Source organism: Acanthaster planci, linkage group LG10 (assembly GCF_054643075.1).
Source record: "Acanthaster planci isolate LZ-2023a linkage group LG10, COTS_SCS, whole genome shotgun sequence".
In the NCBI taxonomy this organism is placed as follows: Eukaryota; Metazoa; Echinodermata; class Asteroidea; order Valvatida; family Acanthasteridae; genus Acanthaster; species Acanthaster planci.
The window spans coordinates 11,742,278-11,765,345 of NC_141786.1; the positions used below are offsets into that span (position 1 = coordinate 11,742,278).

At 40.9% G+C, this 23,068-nt stretch overlaps 2 protein-coding genes across 7 annotated transcripts in view; both read left to right on the plus strand.

Moving 5' to 3' along the window:
- Positions 1–7,346, plus strand: part of LOC110989826 (uncharacterized) — a 16,209-nt gene extending 8,863 nt beyond the window's left edge. For 4 of the 5 annotated variants that reach the window (XM_087142169.1, XM_087142168.1, XM_087142171.1 and 1 more), the window contains 8 exons: positions 1,307–1,504; positions 1,756–1,866; positions 2,456–2,643; positions 2,770–2,892; positions 3,286–3,397; positions 4,869–4,965; positions 5,189–5,288; positions 5,951–7,346. In XM_087142169.1, the coding sequence (XP_086998295.1) occupies positions 1,307–1,504; positions 1,756–1,866; positions 2,456–2,643; positions 2,770–2,892; positions 3,286–3,397; positions 4,869–4,965; positions 5,189–5,288; positions 5,951–6,019 (998 nt within the window). In that variant the 3' untranslated portion in view covers positions 6,020–7,346. Of the gene's footprint in view, positions 1–1,306; positions 1,505–1,755; positions 1,867–2,455; positions 2,644–2,769; positions 2,893–3,285; positions 4,592–4,868; positions 4,966–5,188; positions 5,289–5,950 lie in introns of those variants that run through there. The other variant, XR_015426675.1, reaches the window with a different exon arrangement.
- A 7,724-nt stretch (positions 7,347–15,070) lies between these two features.
- Positions 15,071–19,823, plus strand: LOC110989827 (uncharacterized). Of its 2 annotated transcripts, XM_022254478.2 has the most exons (5): positions 15,071–15,403; positions 16,138–16,225; positions 17,738–17,830; positions 18,879–19,004; positions 19,699–19,823. In XM_022254478.2, exons 1-5 carry the CDS (start codon positions 15,302–15,304, stop codon positions 19,716–19,718), a joined length of 429 nt encoding a protein of 142 aa, XP_022110170.2. In that variant the 5' UTR covers positions 15,071–15,301; the 3' UTR covers positions 19,719–19,823. The 2 variants fall into 2 exon arrangements, with proteins under 2 accessions (XP_022110170.2, XP_022110169.2); XM_022254477.2 differs by lacking the exon at positions 19,699–19,823 and having other exon boundaries at positions 15,073–15,403; positions 18,879–19,207.
- The last annotated feature ends 3,245 nt before the right edge of the window (positions 19,824–23,068 follow it).

The window sequence follows — 23,068 nt, forward strand, 5'->3', positions numbered from 1 at the left end:
TGCGGATAATTTCAGCATACTTCAATACATCGAATATGCGGCTGGGGTGACGCACTGCGTAAATTGCCATAAACACATGAAAGGCACTGAGCCATTTATCAACAGACTCAATTTTACGCGGGTGCGTCTTCGCTGGCTTAAAAACTACACGGCCTTGTTCGACAGCTAAGGTCAGCTCAGAAGCGGACCCCAGCGCTTTAACAGCGTTGTCACGATATAGTAACGCCATGTCCACATATTTTCCGTTCCAAATCTTCTCTTAGGTTGACTGCGGAACGTGAATATCAAGGGGAGCCCCTTCTCTCATGGCGAGCAGTGGGACAGGTCTAGTGCTTCCGAAATCGCTAGGAATAGCGGGCAGGGCTACTGGAGAATTAAGAGAATTGTTGCCCATCGCCCAAGTTGTAAAAGGGGAGTTGCTTAAACCTGTACTTGAGATCTAATGAGCCTGGGCCTGAGTAATTACCACGTTATTGGTTTCGATCTGAGGCTGGCCTGGGCCTAAAGCCGTGTTTAGAGCAAGCCCTACAGCTGGGGAATCCCCAGCATTGTCCTGGTGTGTCGTTGCGTCAGGTTGCAGTCCTAATGCAACTGAACTGAACTCACCACCTGAAGAGGTGAAAGTTCCGGGCAATCCGCTTCCGGCAGAACCTGCGCTGCGACTCCCGGCCTGTCCGCTCGTCACTGGGGTGGGGCACGTCGCTGCACCGGTATCCTCCGCCATCGATCTGCCGACTGATGGGTTGGCCTGATCCGTTTCGACCGTAGTGGTGAAGGCACCGGCACTCGTAGGCGCAGACCTGGACTCAGCAGCCGAGGACTTGCGGGGCCGACCGCGGGGACGGGGGGCATACGGTGTAGGCGACCGTTGGGCCCGGCGTTTCCGCTGCTGCTGCTGTCGGGGCATACTACGCCGTGACTGGTGCTCGGCAACCCAGCTGGGGAAAGGTGCTGGCAATCTCAGCAGCTCGCCCGCGCCAAGGAAATGTCGCAAACCTCTCGCACGCAGTCCCAGTAAACCAATCCGCAAGCCGACGCCTGTAATTTCAAGTAGTAACTTCAGCAATCCATATGGGTTGCCTCTTCCATGTGTAAAGGAAATGTCAGAAACAGAACAAGGGAATCCGCCCTTGGCTGAAACGACTGAAACAGCACGGTGGAAAAGAACAACCGTTGTTCAAAAGCAGCATTCAAACCAGCAGAGTTTAATTTGTGTGTTGCCGCCTCGAAAATCTAAGCCGAATAATGCATTTCATCCCATAGCGATAAAATAAAATATCCTGCAACCCGACATCTTTTTTGACAGACCTGACTGCCTCACGACAGCCTGAACCGATGCACGAATATGCGAATGTCCCTACCGTGCACAGAGCCTTTCCACGTGATAAGCTGCAAATTGTCAAAGAGCTTGGGCACGGTGCCTTTGGTCTGGTGCTTCTGGCTGAAGCAATGGGAATCACTGAGGAGTCAAAAACTACACTGGTTGCTATCAAGACTCTGAAACGTATGTGGTGTAATTACCCCCATTTTATATCATGATTGATGATTAAGATTTGCAGACGTTTGCTGACAATGCAAAATGATACTCTCTACCTTGAGTTGAATATAACTTATGTTCGTAAAAACTAACATTCACAAATAATGTACAGTGGTTTTTGGTAAATATATTTAGGATACAATAAAACTCATTCTTTTAGAGGTGACTTTTTCAACTGTAAATAATCAATCATTACCTTACATTTGTAAACAATTTAGGGGGAGCTGTTGACAGTGACCGAACAAGTTTGATCAAAGAATTGGATTTGATGAAGAAGATACCAGAACACACCAACGTAGTCAAACTCCTCGGATATTGTGTAGAACAAGGTACTTTTTGGAGATTCTGTGGCAGTCATTTGAAACTTCAAGTATATTGAATAACATTTCTTTTAGTTGTTTAATAAAACATGTGTTTTGAGTTTGTGCGTGAACTGGACACACGGCACAACGACTTTTATAGAGGCTATGCAACGAGGTGGAAGTGGAGAACAAGTGCATTAGGATAGGCTCAAGTAAACCTTTTGTGCGTTCATTGTAACTAACTTACAATAACAAAGAACAGCCTCCAAGGCACCAGTAATGCATAAACTCTATTCAAATAAAAGAAAAGGCTTTACAGAAGAGTTATCAAAGGGAAATACATTTTGGCCTCTCCTCTATTGTGGAAACGTTGGTCAAAAAATTGGGTAAAGCTCAGTTATCCGAATGTTGGTCATTTTCCTCATGAACACCTTGTGGCCAAAAGTTGGGAAGTTGATGTTTACAGCAATTTATTGCAAAAATTCGGGGGGTGCCCAGCAGTTTGTACAGGGCGGATCCAGTTTTTGAGCATTTAAAGTTTTTATTGTAGATGTTGAAAACAATTCTTGTCTAGGTTTGCAATTTGAGGTGCTTAGAGATCACTCTCTTCCCTCAGACCCGCCATACATCATCGTGGAATACCTTTCCCTGGGAAACCTCAAAGATCTCCTCGACAGCAGTCGCACGAAGGACGGGCGTGAGTACGGCAACCTACATGGCGTCAGCAGGTCGCTCACGGCCAAGGATCTGATTAAGTTTGCCAAGGACGTGGCGGACGGAATGGCGTTTATTGCATCGCAGCAGGTGAATTTGAGAAATCCAACCTAATACCCTTTTAAAGATTTTTTTTGCGGTTTTTGTTGATCAGGTTATGTAAAGCATGCAAACATTTGTGATAACGACGTGGAGCATTGTTTCCTCGTTGTACAGTGTGTCCACAGAGACCTGGCTGCCCGTAATGTGCTTGTGGCCGAAGACATGACCTGTAAGGTGTCTGATTTCGGACTCGCACGTGACGTCATGAACATCAGAACATACAAACGAGGGTCCGGGGTACGTAATTATACGTTGCCTTCAAACTGGAATCTGTCACAGAGAAGATTTCCTGAGCGTATGTGTTAATAATCTCATTTAGCGTTTCCATTGGTTATTAATCCTCAATATCTACCTGCGTTGAGAAGTTTTTCTACCGTGTTCAGCAGCAGAATAAAGAGCTTAACCACTGCACCAGAAACCTAAACTTTGCGATTATTGCATATATGCCATCTTTGTGGCCTATCAGGCCCAATTCTGGCAACGCACAGACGGAACACGCTGACAGAATGCTACAGCAAATGCTACTCATAAGATATTTAGGGTAGCTTTGGTGAAGTCTTTGACTCAAGAAATTATGACTCATTTGACATCAGTCTTCGCTCGATCCCCTCTTCTTTTGATACGTTTCAGGTGATGTTGCCAGTCCGCTGGATGGCTTTGGAGTCCTTACTTGATGATGAGTACACAACAATGAGTGACGTGTGGTCTTTCGGCATTCTTCTCTGGGAAATTGTTACTCTTGGTAATTGTAATGAATGTTCATGGTGTTATGATAAATAACACCATGCATGATAAAGGCATGGGGCAACAGAGGCAGGGTGAGTTTAGGTTTCTCTGAGCACAAAATAAAGGATAAAAAGGAAAAAAGAAGAAGCTCATGTTTCATGCTGTGTTGGGTCAATTAAATGAAAGCCTAAGGGGGGAAACGGTTGAAAGAACTTGAAATATAACAATAATCATTATTTCTACTTAAAAGTTTGCCAATAAACATACTAAACTTACTTGTCACAATTCAGGACGTTCACGCTATGTACTAATACTACTTTCCGCTAAACCAGTGATCTTAGGCTGTGGAGGGGAGGTTTGTGTCTCACCACAAACTACAGAGAAACAGTTATATTTGATCTTTGAAAAGAAATGAAGTAGCCGAAGTTGTTTTTCGAGGCTGTAAGTGGCACAGATTTTAGTAGGTTTAGAACCTGTTCCAACTTGTAGATCGTTATAAATATGCAGCCGTGTGTCTCGTCTCGCAAAAGGAAAATATCCCTAATTCTCCTTTCGTCATTTCTGCGTCTATCGTTTGAGTTTTCTCCTTTTATACCCTCTTAATTTATTCTAAGGAAAGCTCTAGTTCTTGGGTAAACACTAGTACTCCTCGCCTATGCATGAACACTCATTCATATTTAAACTCTAATTAGGCCTATATATATATATATAATTAAATAAATTTTGGGAATGGTTGGAGAAATGATGCAAGTTTTTGCTTACAACTACAAGTTACTCAGCTATGCCAGTATCTGTTGCATTTCACTGGAGATGACAAAACTATGGAGCTCTGGAAGTGCCATCCGACATGTTGAGAACTTGACATATTTTGTCTCGGGATGACGGCATATTAAAGGTAAGACGTTGACATCCTGAGATAATTTATCATGGGATGACGACATCCTAAGATAATTTATTTCGTGACGACGTCATTCAGCTAGTGTAATGTCTACCCTTTTACGATATCTTCTTCCCACGCAAAATTACTTTAGGATGTCTTCATTATTTTCGCAGGATATTGCTATCCAACTTTTACTATGTCGTCATCTAAAGATAAATTAGCTCAGGCTGTAAACGTACCTGCATCATGTCGTTTTCCCAAAAAACAATATGTGAGGATGTCAACATGTCGGATGGCACTTCCAGAGCGCCGTACAAAACGATTTTAAAGGTGGAAATTTTTCTCACTGATTGTTACACATAACGTGTACCCCTTTAAGTGTTTCAAGCGGTAGTATAATTGTAGACGAGTCCACAGTTCGATGATACATTCTTCTATAGAGTACAGAAGTGTGACGTCACTGTGAACCAGAAAGTGCAGTGCAAACGAATGGAGTACGCGCGCGTGTTGTTTCACGCGCTGGTTCTCGCGTTAATGCCTTTTACACACTAATTGTGCACGTGACGTATTCACTTCGGTACTCTGTTGCGCATTCACTTTTTTACAGGAGCTCGCCCTTACCCCAGAATGGATAACATTTCAGTGATGTATAAACTCCAGTCTGGTTACCGCATGCCCAAACCCAAGTACTGTCAGGAGGATTTGTGAGTTGATATTTTTCACTACAGAAAGAGTAACAAATAATTTCCATTTACTGAAGCATAAAAGACGAAAACTCTCCTGAAAAAATGCTTCCACTGCCTTCTTAATTTGAAATGAATAATTCCATTCGGGAAAATTGCATCATTCTTTAAAACCTAAATTAAAGGACCGCACACGAAAGAAAGGGTCACTACTGAAAAAGAGAGACTTTTTTTCGATTTCTAGATATTTCCTGATGTTGCAGTGCTGGGAGGAAAATCCACTACACCGACCTACATTTGCAGCAATCAGTGAAGAATTACAGATGCTAACAAAAGAGGGAAGAGTAAGTGCACGGCATCGACCCCGAGTTCAAATTTTTGGACGCCGTTTACCACGCGCTTCTTGTACTATCATTCGTGTTGAAGGGTTTCAGCTTGTGGTCAAGCTGTGCAGTGTTGTCCAAAACTAGTTAGTACTCTGGCAATGTATGTCAAGTATGAGGTTAATATGCCCTTACAAACATGTGAACACATAAATAGGAGAGCATTGACACAGGCTGTAAATAATATATTTGCAAAGGGCGTACTCTATTGCTGAAATTTGTTTTAGGCATTTATAGGGATACCCGTTTGGAAAAAAATTACCTGTCTCTTCAATGAAAATTAAAAAAGAGGTTAAAAAGTACCCGTTTCTTCATTGAAACTTAAAACAAGATTAAAGGGAAATAACATTAAGACCCATTGCTCTTCTGACACTTGAGGAATCACTTTCTTTTTCAAATAAGAGTTTCATGATGTTAAACAGCTGATGCTGTGTCATATGTTTCCGACTTGAACAGCATAATGTCATGAAGATTCCTTTTGTTTCAAGGTTGGAAATGTACATGAAAATACACGCACTCGACAGTAGTCACATTAATGTGTTGCTTTTTGGTGTGTTTCTGTTTATAGATCAATGCCATCCACAAGATTCATGCCGGTTTCTCTTTATCTGCCAATTTTACAGGGATGTGACTCTATCGAGGAAAGCTCTACTGACGACATCAAATCGGAAGACGACGAAGACAGATTTTAGCGATTCCATTCAACACTGGAAAAGCTGTGCCGTTATCAGATGTCCACACCTAAACGTGTTGATTTAACACCGTTGGTATTATTTACACACACCTTACAGTGTTACAATGCATTGGAGTTTATTAAAAGTAACATAAAGAGTGTGAAAAAACACCCACAAAATAGTGAAAAATGTTGGCATGGTGCTCTGATAACAATGTAGTAACAGCCCGGTTTTTGCAGTGACGTCGGGGGCAATATGGACTCAGTCAAGGTCGCACATCATCAAGCCACGCTTGAATAGTGTTTGTATTTTCCTGGCATTAAACGTGTGTTGTTATTTTTTTCTACTTGTTAAATGCTACATTCATCTTTTTTGAAGGGGGAATAAAATAGAAGCATTTTTTGTGGATCTTTTATAATCTCTCTGAAGGATAAAACTAAATGTGGGGGCGTGTTCCATCCTGTAGGGAAATGAAATAGATCACAGATTGTCTTTTCTTTATTTTTAACGATAGCTCTTTTTGGGAGCCATAAATAAAAAACTGTCTTATTTTTCGTTCAACGAAGACCGAAGATTTGTAAACGGAGAATAGAAAGATCGAGGAGGAGGCTGACATGTATATTTACATGACAAGTAATTACTACAGACACAATACGCCTGTTAGAAGCTTTCAGGCTCTGAACAGCGATGACGTGAGACTCAAAATAAAAAGATGGCTCTGAACAACAAAGATGTTGAGGTTTCACTCGATCAGCACTGTATATAGGCAGAGTTTTAACACAAAGTAGTTCTTAATGGAGAGGTTAATTAAGGGATGACCTACTGTGAATAAGCGGAAGAAGCAGCACACGGATTTACAATGAGTATATCAATCAGGTTCCTGTCAAAGTGAATTAAAACAGAAATTGCTTAGATTATTTCAAGTAATGAATTTATTGGAAAAGATATTTAGTCCGATGGCAAAGAGCAGGAAAAATTATTTCGATGCAGTTCCAAATGAAATCGAAAAATAGTTCTTTCAGAATTTATTTGGGAAGTCTGGAATTGCTTGTGTAATATTTGTATGTATATTTACCCCTCCCCAGAACCAGTGAGTCAATTAGGACTGTACTAGCCCAAATTGTTATAATGCACTTTCTCTGTTTCTAAACAACTCATGTTATTCCCCTGGCTCTCCATGATTAGAAATTCTAAGGCTGGCCATCACTTGGCAAACACTTTACCGATTTTAAAAGCTTTGTGCTAAATCAAAGGATAAGCAGTTTCAAATCAGTTAAAGGCAGCCCCCACTGCTTTCCAAGTGCGTTTTTTGCATCTGTTTAATAAATACCATACGAAAAAAGGATTGACGTATGGCAGATTTCGAATACATTATTGTCCACAGTGATCTCAACTTCTGCACAGCTTTGAATATGCCGACTGAAAAGAAACTAACAGAAGTAATGTGCACTGCACATAAAATGAATTTGGGGGCAACCTGGGCGTTACGTCGTACTCTATTAATAGTACGGCCACCGACCACCAAAATCATTGATACGGCAGGGAGCCAGCTAGTTGTACGCACCGCGACAAAGCAATTTTGAAAGTAACCCCTCTCGTGTAAAGCAGCAAAGCTCGTCACAAGTTGCAAACAAAAAGGACATACCACATTGTTCTGAGTTTTTTCTTGCACTGTGGGTTAAATTATTTACCTTTTCACTCTTAATATGCCAGACGTTGCATCAGCCACCATTTGTTAAAAGTATCTGAACATGTCATTTACATGCAAACCCGTCAGCCCATAATACGTTGCACATATAGTTTAAGGTTGGATAGTGGTGAAGATCCATTTAAGTGTTTCGTGACAGTGTATCATCTTTGATTTTGTGACAACCCTGTCCGTTTCGATTGTGAATTCATATCATTGCTACTCACATTGCAAAGAAAAAACCAGGAACACACAAATCGAGATTCTTCGTTAAGTTAGGCTAATCTAGTGGTCCTTTCGTTTCTAAGGTTAAGCTGGTTTCTATATAGACCTTTGAATGAAAATCCTATTTTTCTGTTCTATTCCAGTAAAATCGGTCTAAATGAACTCCACGAGAACATTTTGGGAAATATATTTAAAAATATATTTCACAGAGTTCAACTCAAAAAGTAAGCCGAGTGCAAAAGAGCCTGAAAGTAAAAGGTCACGCAGCGAGCTTCTGTAATCCTTGCGCAGTCTGCCTACGAGGACTTTACATTGGGCCGTCCCATTACACTTTTTACGTTATTTGTTCTATCCAAGGGTTCCGGAAGCGCACCATTAGGTATGAACTTTCAGGATCTATAGGGAGATATCAGGGCGAGAAAATTTTAAGTTTTTAGGTTTTTTTTTCAAAAACAGAGGAAACCCGCGTGAACCAATCATTGCTCAGCTTTACGTCGAACTCGCTCGACTTGTTCCCGTTCCTATTATATACGGACCACCGTTCTGTAGTGTACGGGAACCTGTCTATCAAGCTTGCACCTTGCGGCAGTGTGTATACATCATGGCGTCCCCCGATCCGATGTGGAAGTGAAGTCACGCCAAGCGCTGATTGAAAACCAATTCTATTTCCTCCCTGAATTCGTCGAAAATAAGAAATATGCCCATAAAGCAGCAGCAAAATGGGCTTAAGCTGTGCATTGTTGCAGCTCGTAGCTATATTTGGACGGAAGAACGTTTCCAGGGGCTGAACATAATCCATCACGAAGTCAGAAGAACGCCGAGGACATTAAACTCTGATTCGTGTGCCCATGGACTTTTGCAGTGTTGTTTGCAAAACACCGTCACGTCATGACTGGTACCGTGATTTTCGGATTTCACGCGACATTCAATCGGAAAGTTTCTCCTCATCACGTGTTTTCTTACCATTATATACATTTACTGCATGCAAGAAGTGGTATATCGCCCTATATAGCTAGTAGTACATGCAGAATCTGATCAGTTTGCCGGCTACGAACGAAACACGGAACAGATTGTGATTGAGGGGGAGCCTGTATGTTTACACTGTACAGGTATGTATGCCCCCCAAACTTTATTACAACAGTCTGCCAAACTAACGATCTTACGTATTTTCCACTAATTTTGTTTCTGCCAATACTCAGTATGTTTTATAAAGTTTACAGTAAAATCAAACCAAGTGTTAACTTCTTACATCTGGTTAATACATGTATGCATCTTGTGTGCAGAGTGTGCAAAAATGTACTTATACTTCATTGGTTCTTAAAGGCAGGTAAACATGATGAAAATTGATCTCAAGGTTCCTGTAATGTGTGAAGCACTTGGAAGAAGGATGAGGGTTTTGCCATCTTTCATCAGCAAATGTCTCTACAAATTTGACAAGGGATTTTACCACGAATGCATCACATTCACGATGTTCACACTGTGACAATGATTAACAGTGAACTTGTTAGACTTGGGCCAAAGTTTGCATGTGGGTGCTGATGTAGTGATGAGAACCGTGAAATCAGACTTGGTTTTTGAAAAAGATGAACAATAACTTTTTATGAAGACCGAAATTTCCGTGCTAGCAGCTGTGACAAGAACCATGAGATCAACTTTCATCGGCCTAGGTTGGACTACAAACTTTCCTTTTTTATATTCCAGTACCAGTGCTGCTTCGTTGGATGAAGCATTCAACCATTTATTGACAATTTGCATCATATGCCATAGGTTTGCTGGTTACAGTGTATTTGTACAACAAAACAATATTTGCACAAAGTGCAGGGATTATTTCCTGAGTTGGTGCCTTGACAGGTTAGAAAGCCTGATGCTTACACTCCGCTAATTAGATAAATAACAGAAATCAAGTCCACTCAATAATTGTTTTGTTAATGAAGCTTATCACAGCATGTAAGCTTTTATTTTCAATGGTTTCATCAACTCGTAAAAACTTTGCACTTTTAATGTGTGGATGGTACTAAGTTAATAGAAGAGGCACAACCTCTTTGTGTCTGCTGACTTCTAACCAGTGTAACATCTTTTCTAAATTTTCCAGGGTTACTTTCCTACATTGAAATGGATCAGTTTTTGCTTCGTAGCATTTACAGTTTTGAAACGTTTCTTATATTCAGAGCAAGTTGCTAGCTCATTTTTTGCCTACGTTTCATATAGGCACCGTTTCCGAGCAATGTTGTACAAAACAGCATTTCGTGATTTTCTTCACATGTTGCAAAGGTTCCATTTGAGGAAATTTAGTTTTTCTTTGGTAAGCCTTGTCCAATATTGTTACTTCTATTGCAATTGATTTAATTTGGGGGGGTTGTCTTATCTATAAGGATTAAAAGACATTATATAAAAAGAAAATGGAATAAATTGCACTTCGTAACAGTAAAATGAAACAGAATAAGACCAAGTTGATAATAACACAATGTTGTGCCCTTGCAGGATTTGCCTAATAGTGAAATGAATCAATTTGTGTACAAGTTAGTAGCTTAGTTTATTTGTTATACATGTAAATCTGCCTCACAAAAAAGCTGGGAAAGCTGTAGATAATAAACTGTGATGAAATTTCAACATGATTCTTGCATTTTATTTTATTTGATTTGCTTTGGAATTGAAGGTAAATAATAATACAGTTAAAAAGGAAATGTGAAAAAAACAGAATTTAGAAAATAAATTCTAATTCGAATAAAAGTCTAATGCATGTTAATCATTGAAAATGAGAGAAAAATTAAGAAATGCAGAATAATAACCCTCAAATTCTCAGACAGTGGACATCACTGCAAGGCATATACTGCTATTGTGAGAACTGAGAAATTTATCTTAATAGAATAATTTATTACCTATTTACAGTCCCTAGGTTTACCCTCTCATAGTTTTGTACAATTCCTTAAATGAGGAAATTCATAAAGAAATTACGTCAGAGAATTGTTTTCGGGTTTAATTAAAAGAACTACATTAGACGCCAATAACACCAAACCCTATGCTTTGGAGGTACAATCACAAGACAATAGAACTACAGTAGTAAATCAAGTTCATTAGCTTGAACAGCGAAATATTCCACAGTTACAGCACATGTAATTACCGGTAAGTGCAGCAAAAATTACTTCGAAAGCCACCAAGGCTACTTCCAAGTTCAGGAGAAAATATTCACCCGACAAAAAGGGTAAACGGTGCCACACAGGCTATAGTGTCATAGACAGTGCCACACAGGCTAAATAGAGCCATCAATAGTGCCACACAGGCTATAGTGTCATAAATAGTGCCACACAGGCTAAAGTATAAAGCCAGGCCTTTAATACAATGTGACATCACAGTTTATCTTGGTCTGCATGGGCCTCAGACGTCTACGGCAGTCGTAGCGCTCTGCCAAACAGCTAGCGACGCCCTCACTAGACACAGCACAGAACAGTGGAGAGCATCTTGGCTAGACCCAAGGTAGTAAAACTGCCATAAGGTAGGCCTCTCTGGAAAAGTTGATAAATTCAACTCCAAATAGTTGAACAATACTGTTCCTCATTGCTGACAATTATCAAAGTTGTGACTTTTCCAGGAACATCAAAATACTACGATAATCTTTTATACAAGTACCCTAAATTACTCAACACAGAAAACAATTATTCTTACAGTTTGTGGCTTCACGGTTGTCTGCAGTCAGTCACTAGTTCCAGGGTCATTTGACGGTCCGCTCAGAATGGGGAAAAGATGTATAAGCTCACAAAGTATGGCAACCCCAAAAGAGCACAAGGCCCTTAGCTTAAATTACTCTTGTTGGATTGGAGAGAGCCTGACCACTGGTGTTAGAATGCTTTACAGCAACTGACTGACCATGGGTAGCACATCTTCACTCTATATACACCACACTCCCTCACACTCCAGTGCACCCAATGAAAAGACCACACCCAATTGAAACATCCCAACTGCTTGTACTTACCATTTAAATGCAAAGTCCACAATCTAGAGCCCCAAGCACCTTGTGTTAAATGCAAATCAATGACATCACACACTGAAATACATATTTAAATCAAGCAACTTCTCTTGTTGCAGCCAAAATTCTCAATAAAACTCTACATGAAAGAAAAATAAAAAAGTTGTCATTTTAAACAGTAAAATGGGCTGAGATGTGATAGCTGTCAAAGTTTGACTTCGTGCCAGTGTCTAAAATTTACAAAACTTTAGAGCGAGACGTAGGTACAGGTATCAGATTCAAGCTGCTTTGTTTCCCCTTTCTAGAAGTTTGCTGGTCGAATCAGCAAATTTTGTGCTGCTGAAACGAATTGAAATTTTCAGGTTTGGGTGGTTTTCATTTTACTCCAACAGTGTAATATTCACGTAGACCGATTTTGCTGGAACGAGAATTCATTTCTGGAAGGATTCGCGCGTCTAATATCTAAATAAAGAGACGAAGACAGCATACTGAAGCGACTTCATCGCGAGTGACGCAAACACAGAGGAATCAGAGTTGGCCTAAATAAAGAGCACGCTGGCACGGCGTCACCGTTTACGTCTCTCAACTCGCTTGAGTACCATAGTTATCTCGACCACTCTCTCCTGCTGATTAAGAAATGCAGCTCCATTCTCAACCGATTTTTATTACACTGAAATGAAGTGCAAGGTTAACTTCAAGGACTTATTAAAACTTTTTAAAGTTTCGGATGTTAGTTTCCTCTTTGGACGAATGACGGTTTGTGTGTGCTGATATAAACTATACAGCTGCCGGTGATCATCACAACAATGTGGAAACTAGGATCCGGCCTAATCTGTACCACTGAGTGCATCATTAATTTTTGCACTCCCATAATTATTATACCTTCTTAACTTCCCTTTTTTGCAGTCTTGAAACGTAACGAATTCCGAGATTTCCACTACGGTGTATGATTCAAAGGGTAGAGGCACTGAAAAGTTGCCTGGGTTAAATTTAACCCAAGCGAGGGTGAAAACTGCATCCTCCCAAGAGTTCAGGTTGTTTCAACCTAAACTGGGGGATTGAAACTAATTTCTGGTTTGTTTTAACCAAACAATGGTTAATATCCACTCATTTTGTGGGCAGCGGTGTATTTCCGTGACTGTACCCCGTGTTGGCCCATTCCAAACCAAACCCCCTGGCACGTACGTATTTGACGGCAATTATAACTCCAGCACCGCAATCTGTTTCGTGTTTTATTCAGGTCATTCATCATTGCACATGACAGGCGAAGTAAGGAGCCCACAACAGGCATCATGCAAAGACGGGGCCCATCAGCTAAAACCGGTGTAATTAACGACCTTGTTTTTCCGGCGTGCTCGGATTTCCGGAAGAACGCAATGGATGATTTGCGTTGCCGCAAAGTGCCCATTTATCTGGTATACTGGTCCAGTCACATACGCACCGTCCATACGTTTGACGCATGGGGGTCCTGTTCGATCCGCAACCTGTACGGTCTAGGGTGATACAAGGAAATATACTGGGGAGACTGGAAGGTCGTGTAGTAATTTACAAATCACAACCGTCTAGAGGATATAAATTGATTTGTCAGAATGACCACAACGAAGAGCAGGCACTAAGGCTTTCACCTGCGCTCTACACTAATGCATTTATAGGATATTGAGCCAGACAGTCAGAATTTACTCCGCCCCCTGCCCTACTTGGAGCCTGGCCTTGGACTTAATGCTCCTCTCTGCCGAGTCTGTTAGCCCAGAAGGATACGACCTACTTTGCAGATACTGGTTTTTTTCTGTGACGTCTCTTCTTGTACCCTTGCACTAGACGCCATGCGATGACCGACGAAATTTCCACGAAAACAACTTTGAAGCAGGCACACGGACGTCCGCGCTGCACAAAGGCCTATGGGTGCACCACTACAAATAAATTCCCATAGACAGCAGTGATAAATCCCCATACTTCACAAATATTAAAAAAAAACCTCACAACTCTCACAGGTGTTCAGGCTGCACAGAAAAATGATGTTCCACATGTCCTCTTTCATTTTCCTTTCAATTTTCGGGGGGTTGACCAATGAATTTTTAAGAAATTTTCACCAGAAGCAGACCACCCCTAAAATGCAGAAAATGTCCCTGTCCAGAAAAGTAGCCATTTTGAAAAACCCTCCCTCAGCAAAATGGCTCAAATAGTGCCACTTTTAAACCCGATTGCATCCAAATTGCTCAGAATTGGAAGCCCTGAGTCCGGCTCAGAGGTCCAGTCTCATATTTCTTGAATTCCTCAGTTCCATGGCTCTCAGGACCCTCTAATATAGAATATTTTGAGTGTATAACTTTTATTAATGAGCTCGGCGGACATATTTCTGGCCTAATTACCAGGGTGTGCCCCTATGTGCACGCCGTGATCATGTGGTGTAGGAACTCGACACTCCAATAAAGCAACCCAAAACGGGATTCACTGCGCATACGTTCGGGTCGCTCAGCAGTATTCGCATAATACTCGGAAATCTGAGCACGCCGGAAAAATGACACCGTTACACCAGTATTATGGAATCGAATTAAGCTTGACGAACAGTCATACAAACCCCTCATCACGTAACAACAACTGCGTGCCTATTGTTCATGCATGAATGGATTATAGAAACCTGTGCCGGTATTTTTGCCTGGTTCATGCAAATTGTTCCGAGTTTTAATTGAACAAAGGCACACTCAGGCTCTGTAAGACAGTTTTCCGACGGGAGCTGACGGTCGCCCCACGACCTGACTGTTTCTTAGGCAGAGGTTACATGTGTTTGTGTGTCTCCATCTCATCTCATGCATTTCACGGCAAATAATTCGAGCACCAAGCCAGTCTTGTTATATTCATGTTATTCCACACGATGGTAGAGTAACCAGTCACCGGCATAATTATGTACCACACAAAGACAAGGCCAAATCGCGGACCTGAATTACGGAATCGCTTATGCTGGGATTCAATGGCATGTGCGACTTGAGCTTTTGTTTGAGAAATTTTGGTCGTCTCCATGGTGTATTAATTAAGTTTAGAATGGGAAAGGAAAAACATCTCTTCAACAAATAAGCAAATACGCAAACAAGCAAAAAACTACCTCACATCACTAATTCTACGACAATGTTCACCCGCCGGTGGCAACAACAACAATCACATGTACCGACAAAATGGTCATGCAAATCCCTCACGAAACAACTGCGTGTCTAAAGTTTATGCATGAATGGTTTATATGAACCTGCGCCGGTGATATTGCTTATTTCATGCACATTGACTCCCGATTTAGATTGAACAGAAGCACACTGGAGTGAGGAGACTCTAAGACAGTTTTCCGTCTGGAGCTACCGGTAGCCCGCACCTTGACTGTTTGTACCCGGCGGAGAGTACATGTACATGTACACGTGTGGTCTCCATCTCGTCGAAAATGGCCACAATTTTGGGAATAATCTTGGCGTGCTTTTTTCTGACTAGCGGAGCGCGTGGCAACTGGAAAGAGGGAAGCCAGGATCCTACTCACTCGAAACTGGTAACAGTATTCCCTTTGAAAAGAAGACAGATATGTGAGAGAAGCATCCAGATGGGTACACCACATTGCTTCAACGTTGAATGTGGGGAAAATGATGTCATTTCAATCAATGTTTTGTCATGGAATTAATGTGCCTCACGGGTTGGTTTGCAAAATGGGCAGATACAACTGCCTGCACGAAATCCTCTCGTGTGTTCGAAAAATAGACACTTTGAGGATTTGTAAACTGTTAAAGAGCACCGCTAAGGTAAACATGTTTTTATTTTTTGTTTTATCTGTTCAAATAAATATGGAAGCATCCAGATCGAGCGCTGTGTCATTTGTCTTCAGAACTCAACTATTACAAGCTAAAAGGGGCCTTTTTCTGTTCATGCCAGGATGCAGATTCTCAATGTACATTGCGTCTTTGAGGAGAAAACGAGTGGAACCCTCGCCCCGTGTTCGAAGTGGATAAACCCTGGCATGCCAACAGAGACCACACACGCATTGCATTTACTGTAAAGTTATTGTAATCAACATTACAATTGCCGAAACGAGTCTTAAATGGTCTAAATGCACAATTTGGGCAACGTAAGTCTTCTTTAGAGGTTCGAGTTTATTCAAGCGGTTTTATTCCCGGACTGGGTACGTCTTCAATACTTGGTGAATCTTTTGCTGTGGGATCCAGAGTTAAGGTTAAAGTTAGGATTATAGAATGGAGTCTAATAATTGTTGCTATTCATTCTTCTCCTCAGGGCTTGTATGTAGAGTATATGGCATGTGACGCCAATGTATGCGTGAAACCCTACAAGATGACATTGGACAGAAAGGGGACAGTTCAACGTATGTATACTCGCATACATGTATTTTTTAAGCAAGAGTTGTATAACGTCTTGTAGTTGGGTGACCCAGTCCCCAGGTGTGTGAAGATTTTTGATAAAGGCAGGATAAATTGCAGGGTAAAGAGGCACCCACAGGCAGTGAAAATCGTGAAACCTGAAAACTGAGGTACTGAATATAGCCCGGCAATGATTTATTTTTAAGAACCATTACCAACATAAGATAAAAAAAAATTGACAGAGATATCCTTAGAATGACTTGACTCTACCAACTAAACATGCTGATCGACTCCAGACACTGTAAATGCATATTCTGTAGAAAGCTATATTGGAGAAGTATATGTGTAGTTTTTACGCACGTAGAAGCATAGTCTTGGTGTACGATGTTGGGATGTTTGTACAGCACGTATGCATACAATCCACCAATAAAGGGCTGTCGTGGCCCGTAAGTCAGGATTGTGTGGAAAGTCAGGTCTGTGGACATTGTATGCAGTTAGCTAGCCGGTGACCGCCACATGCTCTCCCTTACTACACGGGGCAACTGGCAGTTCATTACGAGAGTCGGTCGGGTTCGTGGACCGTACATGTATGTGCAGAGAGCTATGATCTGTGCTTGCAGATAGGGAGCTGGCAGCGGAGAATTAAAGTCCGTACAGCGAAAGAATGACTTGAGTCAAGACTAGTACAAACATTAATACAATATTAAATCCTTTAACCCTGCGATGCTGTGTGAATTTACATGTATTATTTTAAACACTTGTCTCATTTAAAGCCGGGCTGAAGCATCACCATGCTTCAGCCCTGCTGTTACTGCTTTTCATTGTCTTCTCTCTACAGGTTTCTTCAGGCTTATAAAGTACAGTGCATGCCTATTAAGGCACTTTTGAGGAATTCTTGGTTTCATTCAGAATGATTAATAATTATACTAATAATAATAATTAGTAGTAGTAATGCAAACCTAGCTATAAATTAAATCGGTGGATTTTATTTCAGTAAGAAAAATTAATACGCACACACGGAAACCTTTGCAAATGTTTGCATAAATTCAGATAGTTTGAATTAAATAACTATATACGAGCTTTGGAAATGGAAGGAAAACGAATCGTTCACTAACATCGCTTTTTTTTAACTAGAGACAAAATTTCCCTTATGGGGTATGGCCTCGTTGCCCCCAGCTGTGCTCCAATTCGTTCTTTATTCCATTTTCTTAAACCGAAAGAAGATATCGTAAGCCTAACCTACTTTGACATTTACAAATTTTGCAGAGTTACAGCAATTTAAGCAGTTTTTTTTATCGGCTTTCCATTGTTTTCCATGTCAACTCAAACTCACACCACGTCAACTGTCTGGGCCTGAAGTTACAGAGCATACATCTGTCCTGATTTAAATTAATTCTAAAACTGTGCAAAGTAAAAGATAAGTCATTATGAATAATATATACTCTGATCTGTATATAAAATTTACGTTAAACTTTTCAGATATGAAAGTCACGTAAGGACAATTTTTTAATTTGCAGATAATTTCACTTTCACGGAAAGCCCTTACGATTTCCTCCTGGACACCACCTCAGCATTGAGCCAGAGCCACATGCTTCTGAACATGACTCAAGGTGCAGAGCTATTTATGCAGTTTCCTGGATAGTAGGCCTATCTTCCGTTTTCTTCCCTCTGTTGTTTGATGATTATTCTTAATCGACCCTGTGGAATTTCGTGCCAAATCGCTCATACTACAACAAGAAACGTTGCATTATTGCTTTTACGAAAACCCATCGATCATCTCGAACGAAATCTTTCCCATATTAGAAACCTGTATTTAAACCATTTTGACGAAAAATGCAAAACATGTGGGGGAAAAATGGGAAAGGAATGGTTTACGTATTTTTTATGTGAATTCCTAATTGCAAGGCACACATTAGCCAATAGACCTTTGACATGATGTAAAGATTGTAAAGGGATGAAATGAGCTTTATATAGAAAGCAAACAAAGCGTGACGTCATTATGCGTTAGATCTACTGGATTGTAACATTAGAATTATGTAAAGCCTTGTAAATTGGTACAAGTGTCTATATAAAATCGGTCGTAGGTTGACCGAAAATGGCGTATCCAGTGGGCAGGTGGGGGGACAGGGAGCAACTTGCCTTGCATGACGGGGTTTTTTTTCTTTTCTTATAATAATATTCATAAATGAGTAGGAAATAAAATAATCAGTTTTTAGCACCAAAACCCTCAGAAAACGACTCCCCGAAATAAAAGCAAGGCCAAGGATGTCCAGACTGTATAAGTAACCGGGCTTTTGATATTCCCCTTCAACATCATGTTAAATGAGCCCTAAACTGCATTCGTTTTTTAATTAACCACACCCCCAAAAAACTGGATACTCCGCTGGTGACCGAGATGGGAGGGGCCAGCATTCACCTTCCTCCACGCGGTGTAAGATGCTAGAAAAGCCTTTTAAAGAACTGTCATCTGGGCACTTTTCTGCTCAACAGTAAAATCAGTTTGTCAGTAAAATCACCAGTCTGACAGCACTTTGCACAAGTGATCGGAGAATGTTTAACACGCAAGGGTAAAACGTGAAGCTGTTTGAAAGAATCCTCCCTTGCTATGTTTGGCTTATATTTCTGATTAACAATTAACGAATTATTGGTCCTCCGCAGAAAACCTGGAACCATTTCGCTTGTGCGCTGAATATGAGACTGCCATGAGCACTTACTCCAAGGGTCCGCTGAAAAATAAGGAGGTGTCTGGACAGCTTCTTTTGAGGGGATTACCATCCCAGCCGAGTGCGTCAAGCCGATCACTGGTGTACACAATTTATATTAAGGATGGCGACGGGCGAAATGCAAGGAACGAAGGTTCTGCTCTGCCTGGGCGCGAAAGATTAAAGACCCTGCTCGGCCAACGCACAAACTGACATGAAACACCGCTAGAATGTGCAAAATTAAGTCTTTTTTGTTCGGGGGTTGGGGCTGATTATGTAGTCCAATCTAGGGGAATTTTGGGTTTTAATTCTATATGTATAAACATCCGTCAGCTAGTTTAGAAAGGGAGAGATAATAAGGTTTCCGTAACCGGTTGTAGTGATGTAACGTAAAATCCAGCAAGTACTATATGTAGCACTACTTTCTGGTTCCAGGTAATGGGTTTTAAAATGCATGATTTCGTTATATGAAGAAAATTAATGTTGCCATTGTCGAGTGGACAATGTTTGGTAACTACGCATTTTATTGAACTCAGAAGCCAAATTAAAAGGGTTCTTTTGATGTTTTATGATAGTTGAGTTTGCTCCTTACATTTTTCAAAATAACATTAAATTTTGGGGCTATTGTTATTAAAGAGGTATTTTAGCTTCTTTTGGGTTTTTGTTATGCTGACATGTTTTCTTCGAGGGAGAAAACTTCAATATAACATTGTTTGTGCCAAAGAAATCTGTTGGTATTGCTGATACTTTGCTTTTCTAAATTTCCCTTCATGCAGGTGATCCGTTACTTGTGTAAATACATCTCAACAACCCAACGAGCAGCATTTTTTCAGAGAAGTTTCGGGATCTCTATTAGGAAGTAAAAAGAACAGTTTCTTTCGACGTTGACATCACGTGCAACAGCACGGCTTACAGCTCTCCTTAAAAGCTCAATAATGATTGTAGGGGATCCGATGATACCGTTTTAATCTGTTTCATGTCTTTCCTTGTCGTCCTTAGTTTCTGTTCATAACTGGTTGTCCGGAAAACATTACGCAATGGTATTTTAATTTAAGTACGTGTAGTTTCAGTATTAGCTCTAATAATTGAAAATGTGGGCCAAGGACCTTGAAATGTAATAACATTTGTTTATTTTTATTGATGTTCTTTCTGTTGTAAATTTCCGAGGTTTGGCACTGTAGTATCAACTTTAAGTTTTTCTAAGGGGTTAGACTGTACTACACGGGCACATAAATTTAGCCCCAAAACGCGGGTGTTGGCACCGCCTGCCCGGCTCTTTGCAGGTAATCATGTTGCTCCTTTTACTCCCATTTTGTAGCGTAAATTTCATTATTTTGTGGAAACTTTTGGGGTCGGATGGCCTATTACCTTTACGGTAGTTTATCATAGACATATTTAATAAGGATAGGATGGTTTTTGTTAGGTTGAAAATGTGAAATTTAGGTGAAGTTCGAAGAAAAGTAGTGTAGGAGCTTTAATTTAACGTTGATTTTTGACAATAGAAACATGTACAAGCGTTGTGGTCGTGTAAAAAGTCACCTGGGTTGATGTGCAAAACTTACGACATTTATTGGATTGTGGGATTAGATTTGGATTTTTTGTGTCATTGGTAATTTAACTGTAACACCTTTACATGTTTGGGATTAAGTGTAGTTACTCTGGCATCTTGGACTGCTCGCTTGAAGTTTAGTATGCATGGCGGCTTGGAGGGTGTGTGTGTGTGCGGTGTCAGGGCGTGCGATCGTCGGTCAGCCAGCGCGCGGGGTTGACCTGACTGCTTGCGTCCCTGACTCGTGTACCCGGCGCTGCCTTCATGCCTATTCAGTTAAATGTACATGTCTGTTTTGGCACGAATCAGTTATTGCAGATTAATATTTATTGTGTAGCCATTTTTTTATGCACGAATCAGTTATTGCAGATTAATATTTATTGTGTAGCCATTTTTTTATGAATACTGTGTAACAGATTATTTTACAAGACTGCCTGCCGACTCTTTGCAGGTAGCCCCAGTCTCGGGCCTGACTATTGCATACAATAAACCCAATAGAGGGAAGAGAGCTGAACACTGGTTGTACATACGTCTACTCGTGAACCTGCGTTGCCTGCTCCCCCCCCCCCTTTCCTCCACCCCCCTTCCACCAGCCCGGTTCTCCACAAGATAATAAAATTTTATTATTTAATAAAGATCGTTTAAAGCGCTTATCAAATTTTGAATAAGTGTGTCTTAAGCTAAGTCTTTAATTCGACTGTTGTGGGTGAGTCTTGAACATGTAGTGGGAGCCGATTCCAGGGAGTAGGTGCAGCGACAGCAAGTGGCCGCTGACCGTTACAGGTGTTGGTGCGGTGCCTTGAGCAAGATGTAAATGTGAAGTGGAATGAGACCGGAGGCTGAGGGATAAGGTTGAGACCTTTGACCTGATGGGATCCTTGAAGTATGCTGGGGCTAGTCCATTTCTGATTTTATAAACGAGAAGAATAAATTTTAACTGAATACGGTGAGGGATGGGCAGCCCGTGCAGAGGCTGTGTGGGTGTGATACATGTCCACTGCGCTTTGCTCTAATAACCATGCGGGCTGCAGTATTTTGTAGACGCTAAGGAGATGCAATGTGAGTGTGTGATAAAGCAAACATGTTTTAAACGTTTTTAAAAAGTGCATGTTTTAATACACTTTACCCAAAGGGATGCTAAACAGTTTTCAGAAGACGAAGAGGAGTATAACTACGCACAAAAAGCGCGTCTACAAAAAGTTCATCAAAATCCTTAAACCAAATCAGATAAGAATAAGATGAATTGTTCCCTGTCTCATCCCAGCCGCGCCTTAAATGTCCATACACCATACATGAAATGAATACTCAACAGATTACAACACACTTAAGTCTATCTACACGTTTTCCCCCAAAATGGTGTAAGCAAATTCTTTCAAGTATTATAGAAAATGACACCTTTCTGTGTACAGAAAGGAGACAAAACGCTCTTGGTTGTAAAACTGAGGCATTGAAATGAACATCATGCAAAAATATTGTGAATGGCTCTATTTACAGTACTATGATGTAAACTCATTTCCATGAATGTTGCAGTGTGTACTTTAACTACTTTCAACCATGCTCTTGAATTGTTTTCAGTAAGCGCAATCTTAGAGTAATCACTTAGGAATAAGAAATATTACCCGTTTTCTCTCTCTTTTTTTCCCTTCGTATTCATTTATTTCCTTTGTTTTATGGCATGGTTTCCATGCATGACAGCAGTAACAGACAAGCATAAAAGAACACATATTCCATCTAAAGCATTATACTCAGGTGTATTCATATCACTTGTTTTGGTACCGGCGTAATACATTATTTTATGGCTCGGTTTATAATGCGATTTGACTCTCAAAACAGCCTTGACTGAAACATACTCTGATGTAGGGGTGGCTCCTGATGGCATGTATGCAGTGCATACCATTGGAGAACTGCCTGTGTGCATTAAAATTCATACTTTTCCGTATTCTGGGCTCTCGCAATATAACGTGCAATATGATAGAGTGAAATCCTGTATTAAAGGATTATTACAATGTATGTGTACATGTACGTAACGGTTAAACATGTAATACGAGACTACCTGAGTGCAGTGTCGAAACTGGGGCTAAATGTCCCAGGGGGCACCCGGGGGTGCAAACATTTTTTTTCAAAGGGCACCACGAGAAAATAAGCTACATATCAATGGCATATCAATGTAAACTCAACGGAGATTTCAAATATTAGGGTCACCCGGGGTCCTACGGGCAACCGCAGGGTGATCCCCCGTAGTTACGCCCCTGGCCAAGTGTACAACGGCCAAGTGCAAAAATGTGTCCGCTTTTCTGACAGGCCTGCCCCCCCCCAAAAAAAACTCCTTGATCCCCAACATTCCTTGATCCGCCACTGGCTTTTAATTTGAACATGTAGGTGCTTCATTCAGTTTACAGCTAGTCCAAACTTATCGGGAAAAGATATCTTTAGGTAGGCTTACACTGCAAAAACTGGGGTGTTAAACTTAACACCCGCGGTGTTGTCAGAAGACTACGCCAACACTTTTCACTAGTGTTAAAATTTTGGTGTTATTTGGTGTTACTTGTAACACCTTCTAGAGCACTGTAACACTTATAGGTGTGCAAGGTAACATC